Raw genomic sequence first — 12592 nt, forward strand, 5'->3', positions numbered from 1 at the left:
AGTTTATCTACCCAATATGAAACCACCTGAGAAACTATGGATGTTGTTTCAGCAAATAATTTGGAAATATAATCAACTCAATATCGGAATAGAAATGCAACATTCTGGGGTACTTTGGTACATTTTATAATACATGGGAATGTAAGCTTGCCACCTGCTTAATGAAAATGGAACAAGACTCATGACAGAACAACTGACATTTCAACTCCTTTGGACAAATTCAGCAAGCAGACTATGAATCATTCTAAAGTATAATATGAACAGTGCATTGACTGGATGGTAAAATTATAACATTGTTACACATTTGCTAAATCACCCTTTAAGTTAAAAAAAAAAAATTAAAATTAAAAGAAAATTGCAAAGTTTGACTTGAGGTCCTGCGCTCTTAGTGACCATTTACTGGTGTCTAACGTACATGTAAATGTTTATAAATGTCTATTAGTTCAATCATGTTTCCATACTGACAAACATCCTGGTTTATGTATACTCTCAATTCCTTTCAGGTTCTTGATTGTAAATTTAGGACAACAATGTTTTGTGCCAAATTTGGAATACAATCACTTCTTGTACCTATTACACTGAAATAACATCCATCCCCCAGTCCCTAAATCCCCGGGGGGTTATGTTAAATGATTTCTCCCACGAAAGATATTCAATGTTTGTGTGTTTGTTATCAATTTTCATTTGCTGTGATATACATTAAATGAAGCCTTTTCCATGGGCTTAAATATTCCCTTGATCTCTCACAAACAGAAAGTAGGCCACTATTGCAGAAAAGGATTCCTCTCAAGAAGAGGAATTGTGCAAAAAGCTGCACACCTAAGCAACTGACAAGTGTGTATAAAGCTGCAGGTTTAAGGCTAGCGACATAGCAAAAAACAAGGGTGAGTAATGAAATAGTGGTTCACATTATAGGGGTCTGTCTCTGTAAAATAGTTATGACCTGGGAAAGAGAGACATTCCTCCAAGTTTCTTAAGGATACTTTGTTTTATTTGTTTAGTACAGTGCAACTATCACCCAGATACAGGATGTCCAGGACGACAGAGGACAAACAAACAAAAATAGATAATATGGAATTTGAAGCTTTCATGTGATAGAGAATTGTTTTACACAAAAATGGGAAGATAAGGTGCTGCAATGCAGAGAGCAGAAAATAGGAGGAGAGATGTGCTGAAAAATTAGATTTTTCTTACAGGTGGAACATCTCGGTCAATGATTGTCCTGAAGATTTCCATCCACTGGGTCATGCTTTGATTAGTCACTAACTGAAGTGGCAAGGCATACTGAAAGAGAAAAATACATAACATATCATTTTTCTAGTGACCTCATTCAGCACCAAAAATGCAAAATCTCAAACCATTCACTTATGTCTTTCATGCTAAATAAGCACTTCCACAGGGATGAAAAGTAATGAAAATGAAATATCATCTACACTTACCATTCTGAAAGCATAACTTATTTAATCATTATCAGTTAGTCACAAAGGACCTACCTATTGTCTCACAAAGTACAGGCAGAGTTTTTGTCCCCCTCCATACAAATGCTGACATCAATTATAATGATAGCCAACCCAATGGCCTAGCTATTAGATAAAGTAATGAGACCGATGTTTTGAGGCTTTTGTGAATTAGTGACAGAGCTTTTTAAAAGCCCACAAGGACACTAACAAAACAACACTGGATAAACATGGCTAGTCAAGGAGAAATCCCAGAACAATGCAAAAAGGACATAAAGATTCAAAACGTGTTCCAACACCATACAAATGTCATAAATAAAAATTTTATAGAAGCTAAAGCCTTTAGCATAATTAAAAGGTTCATCAGTAGAGATGTCGAAACATGCCCAAATAAGGCAAGAAATAACTGATATAAAAGAAAGTGCCACATAATGCAAAACAGACAGCAGTAATATTTTAACAGAAATCAGCATGATTTAGCAGTCAAAAATGTATTTTGGACATAGAATAATTTAATCCCTAAACATGTTTGATCCCCGGAATGCATACACTTTCCTATCAAAGCCAAACTTTTCATTTTGGATTAAAACAAAACCTGAATTCCCAAACACATAAGTTTGCATTTTACTTGAATTCCACTTATTTTGTCATAAATCCCATCTATTTATTTTTAAAGATAAACGTTTGGATCCCTGACATCAATGAATAATTTTCAATAAATATACAAAAGGCCAGATTCATCCCTGTGACCCTATTTTCACCACTGCATGTAATGTGTGCCACTAAACAATTTCTAGAATCACACCAGTATGGGAACCTTGATGCCATAGGCATCATTATGTCTGGAACAGGATTGGTAACATTATACTAGTGGTGATCACCACCATAGAAAGGAAGAAATAGCATTATACCACAAGTGGGCACAATAAACCAAGAATTACAACAACTCTATTCTAGGGCATTCATTATGCCACAGGCGAGCATTAGCATGCCAAGGATGTTGACAATGTCATCTATGGTTTTGTCAATCAAGAGGTGCCAGCGCTGCAATGTAGCCAACCAGCATGGCGACTGACCATGTTGCAGACCGTTCTCTACACTGCACATGAGCGCGTGGTTTGCCTTTGGGTGTTTGACTTGCTCTAACAAGCCTACACTAAGACTTGACCTCCACAGCACTCCAAGAAGCCACTTATCCCATAAAGTAACAGTTGCCTTAGGGGTGCACTGGAGCAGTGAAGTTGATTAATAGTATGGGGGTGCCTTGGCGGGGGGGAAGGGGTAGGAAGGTGAATAACTTGTTCTTCCTGGCAGCCACGCTCCAACTACACTGTGGATGGCTTGATGATTTATAATCCGGGGCTACTGGTAGATAGTTGATCAATTCTGGAGCGCTTAAGTTAAATGTATCAAGTCCATCAGTCTCACAGCCTTTGAGGCTCCTCTGACAATGGACGTGATCTTGTGCCAGCAGGTTCTGTCTCCTAAGACCGTCAGTCTGAGTCACTAAATAATCAGTAAAAATATATACACTGCTCGAAAAACCGTCCTAAGCGCCTAGATAGTCACAAGGAATTTCTGATACTCTTTAGTCTAAATGGCCTTAACCATCAGTTTCTGCAAGTCAGAACCTGGAGAGCAACACTTCTGTGATGCTTGCTGCTTGTGATGTGGCTCCTCTAACAACCATCCAGTTAGTGGATACTCTTCGTTCTACCAGTAGTTTACAGTGAAATATAGGACCAAACTGACCCAAGCAAAAATAATTAACGCTTTGACTGGTGTAGTTCTTTGTTTGATTTACTATACCTGAAAGCCTTTATCAATGCTCAAATCCTCCCTCTGACTTGAGGGAGGATTTGCTTCGTGCATATTTAATTATTTTCTTGGGAATTGCAGATAGTGAGAAATCTATATGCAAAAGGCTAGCGACTGTCTGGTTAAATGATACTGCCCACCACATTCACCCAAGGAGATATATAAATGGCACCAAAGACTGCACAATCGGACAACAACTGGTACATTACACTTAGTAAAATTCCTTGGGGTCGATTTTAAGCAGAATGGTAGCATTCTAAATTTAGAGCGCTGGCCTCTCATCATGAAGCAAATTTGTTTTCTGCATTTTCTATAGATGACAATATCCTCCTTCATAACTACAAACATCAACTTGTTTCTCCTATTCAATTTCATTATGCAAAAAAGCTGCTTAGGCACACAAGTTGCGGAATACTGGATCTAGACGTTAGACGGTAGCCTGAAAACACACCTGCATTTCTCTGGCATAGCCGTGGCTTAACCATGCCTTTTGGACTCCCACAGGTAGTTTTTTGTTCCTTTCTGAAGGGTACCGTGGAAAGCCTTTTAAGGGTTTTTAAAACATGTCCTTCTCCTACAATGCTGCATTTGTACATTGAGCACTCAAAGAATAGGTTGACCTCTACCACCACAGCCAGACAGGTTACGAAACATTCATTTGATGGAAATTTGTAGAACACCCACTTGCAAATCTGTTAACTCATTTATAATACATTAGTCTTGATTATGACACAATAGAGGACTAAATACCTCTGCCAGAAAATCTTTATAGAAGTGCTGGGGATTAGCTTGCTACCCTATTTTAATGTTTATGACATGCCTAGGGAAAGGTTCATTTACTAGTAGTCTTGGTTTTGCATAGCAATGCTCTTCATTAAAGTATAAACAACCCTTCACCTCCCCAGCTGCTTTTGTCAGCCATGGGAGATAAACACAAGCAGGTTTTTCTCGCTTGATATATTTGCAGCTGCATTAAAAATAACTTTTTTTGAGAGGTAGCTCCCAGTAAAAGTCATCAAGGGATTGGAAGCCACTATACCTCTTAAGGCACAGAGTGTTCTTTTAACTCTTCTAATACTATGTCTATCAGGGCTCCATTTTCCCCTCACTGTATTAGGCATCAGGTGGCAATTTAATCGTTAAGTGTTGCAATATAATTTTGAAAAAAGGATCGTTTGTCTTTGGAGAAGTAAAGTTCCCAGCAATAATCTGGCCTGAGGGTGTTTTATAGCACTGGTTGCGCTGTTTTTGCACTTCAGTTGTGGATTAAGTGTTCTGGGGTCCCTGCATGCTTGCAGCAGGGAATTATTCTAATGTTTACAACCATCAATGAAGAATGTATGATGCAGAACAGGGCATATTCACCTTCAACCAAAAATTCCTTGTGCAGCAGAAATATGCCTGGCCTTTTTCCTTGGATAGTCCGCCAGAATTAGTATCGAAGTCCAATAATAGATGAGATGGGTTTCAACATATCTGGGTCTCCCTTTCAATTTCCGAAAAGGAGACCCAATTTTATTTTCTACTGAGGCTATTGTTGTTGGGATGCTTGTGGACTCGTTTATCTGTGCTTTGCCAGGAAAAGTCTTAAATGCAGGTTGACAGGCTGGAGGAAGAATCATCACTTATATGTTGAGAAGATCTTGCTCAGCGATGAGGTTTCTGTTCTGAAAGTCATGGTCAATAGGGACTTTGTCACTAATGGATGGCCTCACTAGCAGGAGCCCGGGTTTCCGGTGCTCCAGTCAATTACTTCTCGATTATGTCAGGCAGTGACGCTGTCAATGATTTTCTGGGTGCAGAAGAGCACACAAGGTATACATCTAGAGCGAATTGCGTGAGATGGGCAGAAACTTTCACCCACATATCTGCGTTTTCCAGTACCTATTCCTACGTGTTTTGGTGGCAGAGGCAAGCTCAAAAGAGTGGGCATAGAGGCAGAACTCCATAAAAAAATCCTCTGTGAAGAACCTGCCACTGCATATTTTAAAAGCCATACATAAGAAATGTTTGAAAAAGTCACATTCTGTTTATGTGGTGACGGTAAAGGCAATGTATGCACGTTAAGTATGGTACTTTTCCATTCAGTGAGACTGACATTTACTCATGAACAGAGACATTTTAAAGCATTAGCAAAGTGAGCAATTTCCAAGGACCCACCACCATCCAAGGGGTAAAGTGAATGGACTGTCATAATTCCTGCCAAAACAACACTAATCAAAAGCTTAAAATGTTTTAATGTCCCATCCAAGTATGCTTACCAGAATCTTACGGCCACGTTTACTAATGATTAGCACCAGGGAAAAGGCATGCAAATTAACAAAAAAGCACTGAAAACTCTTACAAACCAGTGCAAAAGTTATTTTGTGCTGGAAAGATGCCCTTTTCTGAGGGCAAATAGCGCTTTGTGCATTTTGCATCATGGAGCATTACTTGACTGAAGTAACACAAGTAACTATAGTTTTTTTTTACATTCATAAAATAACATCTTCTTAAAGCAGATGCTAACATGGAGAACTGTTTTTATTTCTACAAACATTCCACACATTGTACGTGTGGTCTACTGAAAAGCAGGTATACAGTGTGTGACATGTTTAAGAACTTGTCTAAGCATAGTGAATGCTTCCCGTTTAAACCCTGTGCTTGACAGTACAAGCACCTCTCTGCACTATGGTGCAGTAAGTCATTTTTAATAATATGTCCCTCAGCGAGTTTCTACTCCTTGCACAATCAGCACAGCAACTGTGATTTCTGCCCAGAGTTAAGCAAAAAAATAATCTGCCCCCTTGTGCGCATGCCTGGTCTGCCCAGCCTGAACCTTCACATTCTCAGCCAGGAGGCAGCTTTTCTCTGGCTTTCCGTGTCATTTCTCTCTCCTTACTTTGCCTCACCTTTCTCCACTTCTCTATATACCATCATCCTATAGCTCAGCTTTCAGCCTCACCTTTGTTTGTCTCACCTCTCTCAATATACCCAAAGAACGAGTTACTTACCTTCGGTAACGACTTTTCTGGTGGATACATTAGCTACCTGTGGATTCCTCACCTAATGAATACTCCCATGGCGCCAGCATTCGACGGAAATCTTCTTACTAGTCTCTGCACGTCGACGAGGACGTCACTCTAGCCCACGCGACGCCGTCTGACGTCATACAGGCAATAAGAGGTCCTCGACGACGTGCGGACGTCAGTACCAATCATTTTTTACGTGCATGAGAACAACCAGGCAATGCAATGAAAGAGCAAGGCAACATCCCATTATATTGTAAAAATACACAACATTGCATGAATAACTGTAAATCTTTTATATATATATATATATATATATATAACTCTCTCTTTTTAAAATATATACACACATCAAGTATATACACAAAGATATATACATATATACATATATATATATAAATATATTATATACAACATCTATTGCACCCTCAAAGACCAAGAGGAGCGCACTCAAGGATTACTTGGTAAGACCAGAAAGGCAACGGGGAGGCGGGTGGGACCGTGAGGAATCCACAGGTAGCTAATGTATCCACCAGAAAAGTCGTTACCGAAGGTAAGTAACTCGTTCTTCTGATGGATACAACTACCTGTGGATTCCTCACCTAATGAATAGAGTCCCAAAGCAGTACCACGCCCGGCGGTGGGTGCCTAAATGGTCAAACCAAGAAATCCTGCAGCATTGACCGTGCAAAATGGCCGTCTCTTCTAACCTCAGAATCCAAACAGTAATGTTTTGCAAAAGTGTGAAGGGACGACCAAGTTGCGGCCTTGCAGATGTCGACCAAAGGAACACCCCTGGCCAAGGCCGAAGTGGCCGACTTAGCTCTGGTGGAATGAGCTCTAATGCCCTCAGGAGGATCCTTCTTTGCCAAAGAGTAACAGGTTTTAATGCAAAGAACAACCCACCTGGATAGTGTTCTCTTGTGGACTGCCTTTCCTCTCCTCTTGCCCACGTATCCAATAAACAGCTGATCCTCCAGCCTGAAATCCTTTGTTCTATCAATAAAGAAGCTCAACGCTCTCTTTGGGTCCAGACGGTGCAGTCTTTCTTCCTCTTTGGAAGGATGAGGCGGAGGATAGAACGTGGACAAAGTAATTGCCTGAGCCAAATGGAAGGGTGAAACAACCTTCGGGAGGAAAGCAGCCTTGGTCCTCAACACCACCTTATCCCCATAAAAAGTTGTATAAGGGGGCTTTACTGATAAGGCCTGCAACTCACTCACTCTCCTTGCTGATGTTATAGCTATCAAGAAGACTGTTTTTAAAACCAAATACCTTAAGGGGCAAGAATGCATAGGTTCAAAAGGGGACCCCATAAGGAAAGTCAGGACCAAGGACAAATCCCATTGCGCATAACGAATGGCTTTGGAGGATATTTATTTAGAAGACCTTTCAGGAATCTGATAACAATAGGGGATTTAAATAAAGATGGTTGGTCTGGAAGACATATGAAGGCTGACAAGGCCGATAAATAACCCTTAATGGTAGCCACTGCACAACCTTTCTGCGCTAGAGACAGAGCAAAAGACAAAACGTCCGATAGATGAGAATGCAAAGGATCAATCTGCCTCTCTCCACACCACGCAACAAATTTAGACCACCTATTAGCGTAGATAGATTTAGTGGAGTGTCGCCTGGCCGCTAATATAACATCCACTACCTCAGGCGGGAGAGAGAAGGAACTCAGGTTGCCCCGTTCAATCTCCAGGCATGTAGGTGCAGACTCTGGAGGTTGGGGTGTAGAACCTGCCCCTGCGACTGCGAGAGGAGGTCTGCCCTGAAAGGGAGACGGAGCGGAGGGCACATTGAGAGTTGGAGAAGGTCGGAGTACCATACCCTCCTTGGCCAATCCGGAGCTATTAGGATGACTAGAGCCCGGTCCTGGCGAATCTTCCTCAATACTCGAGGAATCAAGGGTATGGGAGGAAACGCGTAAAGCAACTGGCCGCACCAGGTTATTTGAAACGCGTCCCCCAACGCTCCCTGCATCGGATACTGGAGGCTGCAGAACAACAGACAATGCGCGTTCTCCCGAGTGGCAAACAGATCTACCCGAGGAAATCCCCACCTCTGGAAGATTAAACGGACTTGATCTGGATGGAGACGCCACTCGTGGTCTGCCGAGAAATGGCGACTGAGACTGTCCGCACGCACGTTCAAGACTCCGGCCAGATGGTTTGCTATCAAGCAAATCTGATGGTCCTTTGCCCAGGACCATAGTCGAAGAGCTTCTCTGCAGAGAAGGTACGACCCCACTCCTCCCTGCTTGTTTATGTACCACATCGTGGTAGTATTGTCCGTTAGGACCTGTACCGACTGACCACGAAGGGAAGGGAGGAAGGCCTTGAGAGCCAGACGTACAGCCCGTAACTCTAACAGATTGATGTGAAACATCTGTTCCTCTGGAGACCAAAGACCTTTGATCTCCAGATCCCCCAGATGAGCTCCCCACCCTAGAGTGGAAGCATCCGTTATGACTGTGGCCACTGGTGGCGACTGCTGGAACGGCTTTCCTTGTGAAAGATTGTTGCTTGCAATCCACCATCTCAAATCCACCGCAGCATCTCTGGAGATCTTGACAGTACCCTCTAGATCCCCTTTGTGTTGAGACCACTGCCTTCGGAGGCACCACTGAAGAGCCCTCATGTGCCAGCGAGCATGCGTGACCAACAGAATGCAGGAGGCAAAAAGACCGAGCAGACGAAGGACCTTGAGAACTGGAACTACCGCTCCATTTTGAAACATTGGAACCAAATCCTGAATATCTTGAATCCGCTGAGGCGGAGGAAAGGCCCGACCCAATGTTGTATCCAGTACTGCCCCTATGAACAGGAGGCGCTGAGAGGGCTCTAGGTGAGATTTGGGCTCGTTCACCGAAAAACCCAGGTCGAACAACAACTGGGTTGTTGACTGCAGATGATGCGACACAAGCTCCGGGGACTTGGCTTTGATCAACCAGTCGTCCAAGTAAGGGAATACTTCTATCCCCTTCCTTCTGAGTTCTGCCGCAACCACCGACATCACCTTCGTGAAGACTCGAGGTGCTGAAGTAAGACCAAACGGAAGGACCGCAAACTGATAGTGTTGCGATCCCACCACAAGCCGGAGATACTTCCTGTGTGACTTGAGTATCGGGATATGAAAGTAAGCATCCTGCAAGTCGACAGACACCATCCAGTCTTCCTTGTTCAACGCCAAAAGCACCTGTGCTAGGGTCAGCATCTTGAATTTTTCCTGCTTGAGGAACCAATTCAAGATCCTCAGGTCCAGAATTGGTCTCAAACGACCATCCTTCTTGGGAATCAGGAAATACCTTGAGTAACATCCTCGACCCCTTTCCTGCTCTGGGACCAACTCCACCGCGCCCTTGGAAAGGAGGGCTTGTACCTCCTGTTCTAGCAACAGGAGGTGTTCTTCTGAACAATAAGAAGGGCGGGGTGGGATGAGGGGCGGGAACTCCCGAAAGGGAAGGGTGTAGCCTTTTCCCACAATACTGAGAACCCAAGTGTCCGTTGTAACAGTCTTCCATTTGGTGAGAAAATGCTGTAATCTTCCCCCTACAGGAGAGGAGTGAGTGGGAAATGGTGGAAGCCTAAGGCTGCTTCCCCTGCTGCACCCCGCCAGAGGATGAGGAAGAGGCAGAGTGCTGCTGAGAGGCTCCTCTGGTGCGGACCCTACCTCTCCCCCTGAAAGATCTATAGGGATGGGAAGAGGCAGGTTGCTGATATCTTCCCCGAAAGGAAGAGGAGGAAGAGCCACGCCCAAATCCACGAAACCTCCTGAAAAATCTGGAAGAAAAGGCTGTGGAAGAAGGAGCTTGGAGCCCTAACGACTTAGCCGTGGCCCTGCTTTCCTTAAAACGTTCCAAGGCCGAATCAGCCTTGGCTCCAAACAGTTTGTCCCCATCAAACGGGAGATCCAACAATGTGGACTGTACATCTGCAGAAAAGCCCGAGTTACGGAGCCAGGCCTGTCTCCTTGCCACCACAGTTGTGCCCATTGCTCTGGCTACCGAGTCGGTGGTATTCAGTCCCGTCTGGATAATCTGGGTCGCAGCAGCCTGGGCATTTGAGACAAGATCCAAAAGACCCTGGGGAAGCTCTGTAAACGATAAGGAAATGTCATCCATCAGAGCATGAATATACCTCCCCAGGATACAGGTTGCATTGGTGGCTTTTAACGCCAGACTGCAGGACGAAAAAATCTTCTTCGACTGCGCCTCTAGCTTCTTTGAATCTCTGTCCCCAGGCACCGTCGGGAAAGAACCAGGCGCTGACTTGGATGAACAGGAGGCCTGCACCACCAAGCTCTCCGGCGTAGGGTGCCTAGATAGAAACCCAGGGTCAGTCGGAGCCGCCCGATACCTCCTGGCCACGGCTCTGTGAACTGCTGGGGAAGATGCCGGCCTCTTCCACACCTCTATCACCGGATCCAGCAGAGCGTCATTAAATGGCAACAGAGGCTCCGCCGCAGCTGAGGCCGGATGTAGCACCTCTGTTAAAAGGTTTTGTTTAGCCTCCACCACCGGCAAAGGCAGGTCCAAAAAACTAGCTGCCTTCCGTACCACTGCATGAAAGGAAGCAGCCTCCTCAGTATATTCCCCCGGGGACGAAAGATCCCACTCAGGGGAAGTGTCCAGCCCACTGGCCGACTCCAGTCCACGCAGCCCATCACCCGAGTCCTCTAGCTCTCCTTCCTCCAGGGCTCGTTGGTACTCCTGCTCTTCTAATACACGGAGAGCACGTCTCCTGGAATGAAGTCGCTGTTCAATACGCGGAGTCGACAATGCCTCCGCCGAAGTCGAAGATCGGCGCCGATCTTCAGAAGCCACCGACGCCGCGTCCGGCGCCACAGGTAACTTCGGCGCCGACAAAAGAGCAGCTGAAGCAGATGGACCCACCGGAGTCACAGGCCGAAATCCCGACTTCGACGTCGACGGGATGGAAATCCCCGGGACCAATCCTTCTGAAGCCACCGGAGCGGCCACCGGCGCCGACACTGGCGCCGAGCCCACGTTCCCAAAAGGGAGAAAGGGCATAAAGGGTGCCGGCCGAAGAGGCGCAGGATCACCCAAAGAAAAGGCCAAAGGCCCAGTCGGAGCACCCCCTGGAGCCATCTGTTGGAAGATGGCATACATCGCATTCAAGAATGCGGAACTATCGGCTCCAGGGGTGGGAAAAGCCGGATACTGAGGTGCCTGTCTCGGAGGCGACCCCGACGCCGGCCTCGGCGTCTGCGCCGGAGAAAACACCTGAGGCTCCAATACCTCAATCACCGACGCCTGTCCAGGTGAAGTTGGAGACGCCGGAGAGGGCAACGGCGTCGAAGGATGCGGCGTAACCGTGGGACTGATCTCCCATGTCCTTCGGCGCCGATCCGAAGACCTGGAACGAGTCTCCTTCGAATGACGCCGAGATTCTCTACGGCGCCGGGAGTCTCGATGACGCCGATGTCTTGGAGAAGAAGACTTCTTGTGATGCTTCTCCTTCGATTTAGCCATAAACAGCTTCGCCTCACGTTCCTTGAGGGCCTTTGGATTCATGTGCTGGCATGAATCACAAGTCGAGACGTCGTGGTCGGAGCTCAAACACCAAAGGCAATCGGAATGAGGATCCGTCACCGACATCTTGCCTCCACACTCACGACAAGGCTTAAATCCAGACTTTCTCTGCGACATTATTACCACAGCGAAAGACTACGCAGCAAAAATACACTGTAACCAAAAAAAGTAACAGTTGCTCCCTCGAAGATAACCGTTTCGAATGCACGGAAAAAAGGGAACTGACGTCCGCACGTCGTCGAGGACCTCTTATTGCCTGTATGACGTCAGACGGCGTCGCGTGGGCTAGAGTGACGTCCTCGTCGACGTGCAGAGACTAGTAAGAAGATTTCCGTCGAATGCTGGCGCCATGGGAGTATTCATTAGGTGAGGAATCCACAGGTAGTTGTATCCATCAGAAATACCTCATTTGACTTCATCTATGACTCAGTTTCATGACCTTGCCCCTCCCTCCCTCCATCACTCACTCTGTCAATATCTATATTTATCACTCTTGATCCCCTCTCCCTATCTGAACTCTCCCTACCTCATCCCTTTTGCTCTACATAACTGCACCTTTTTCCAACTGACCTCTCTATATCTAGCCTCCATCTACTTCACTTCTCAGACAACCTTATTTTTATCTTTAACTCACCTACCTCTGTCGCTACTCTTACCTTTCTCTACCTCACCACTCTGCTTTACTTTTCTGATCTCTATTTCATATCTCCCTCACTTCCTCGTTTCTCCATACCTCACTGGGCCCTCTC

General features: G+C 45.2%; 1 protein-coding gene across 2 annotated transcripts in view; it reads right to left on the bottom strand.

Annotated features, from left to right (window-relative positions):
- Positions 1-12592, bottom strand: part of IPO8 (importin 8) — a 650601-nt gene that overhangs the window by 534962 nt on the left and 103047 nt on the right. For both annotated transcript variants that reach the window (XM_069228192.1, XM_069228193.1), the window contains exon 6: positions 1195-1284. In XM_069228192.1, the coding sequence (XP_069084293.1) occupies positions 1195-1284 (90 nt within the window). The remainder of the gene's footprint in view (positions 1-1194; positions 1285-12592) is intronic.

This window comes from Pleurodeles waltl, chromosome 4_1 (genome assembly GCF_031143425.1).
Source record: "Pleurodeles waltl isolate 20211129_DDA chromosome 4_1, aPleWal1.hap1.20221129, whole genome shotgun sequence".
Taxonomy (NCBI): domain Eukaryota; kingdom Metazoa; phylum Chordata; class Amphibia; order Caudata; family Salamandridae; genus Pleurodeles; species Pleurodeles waltl.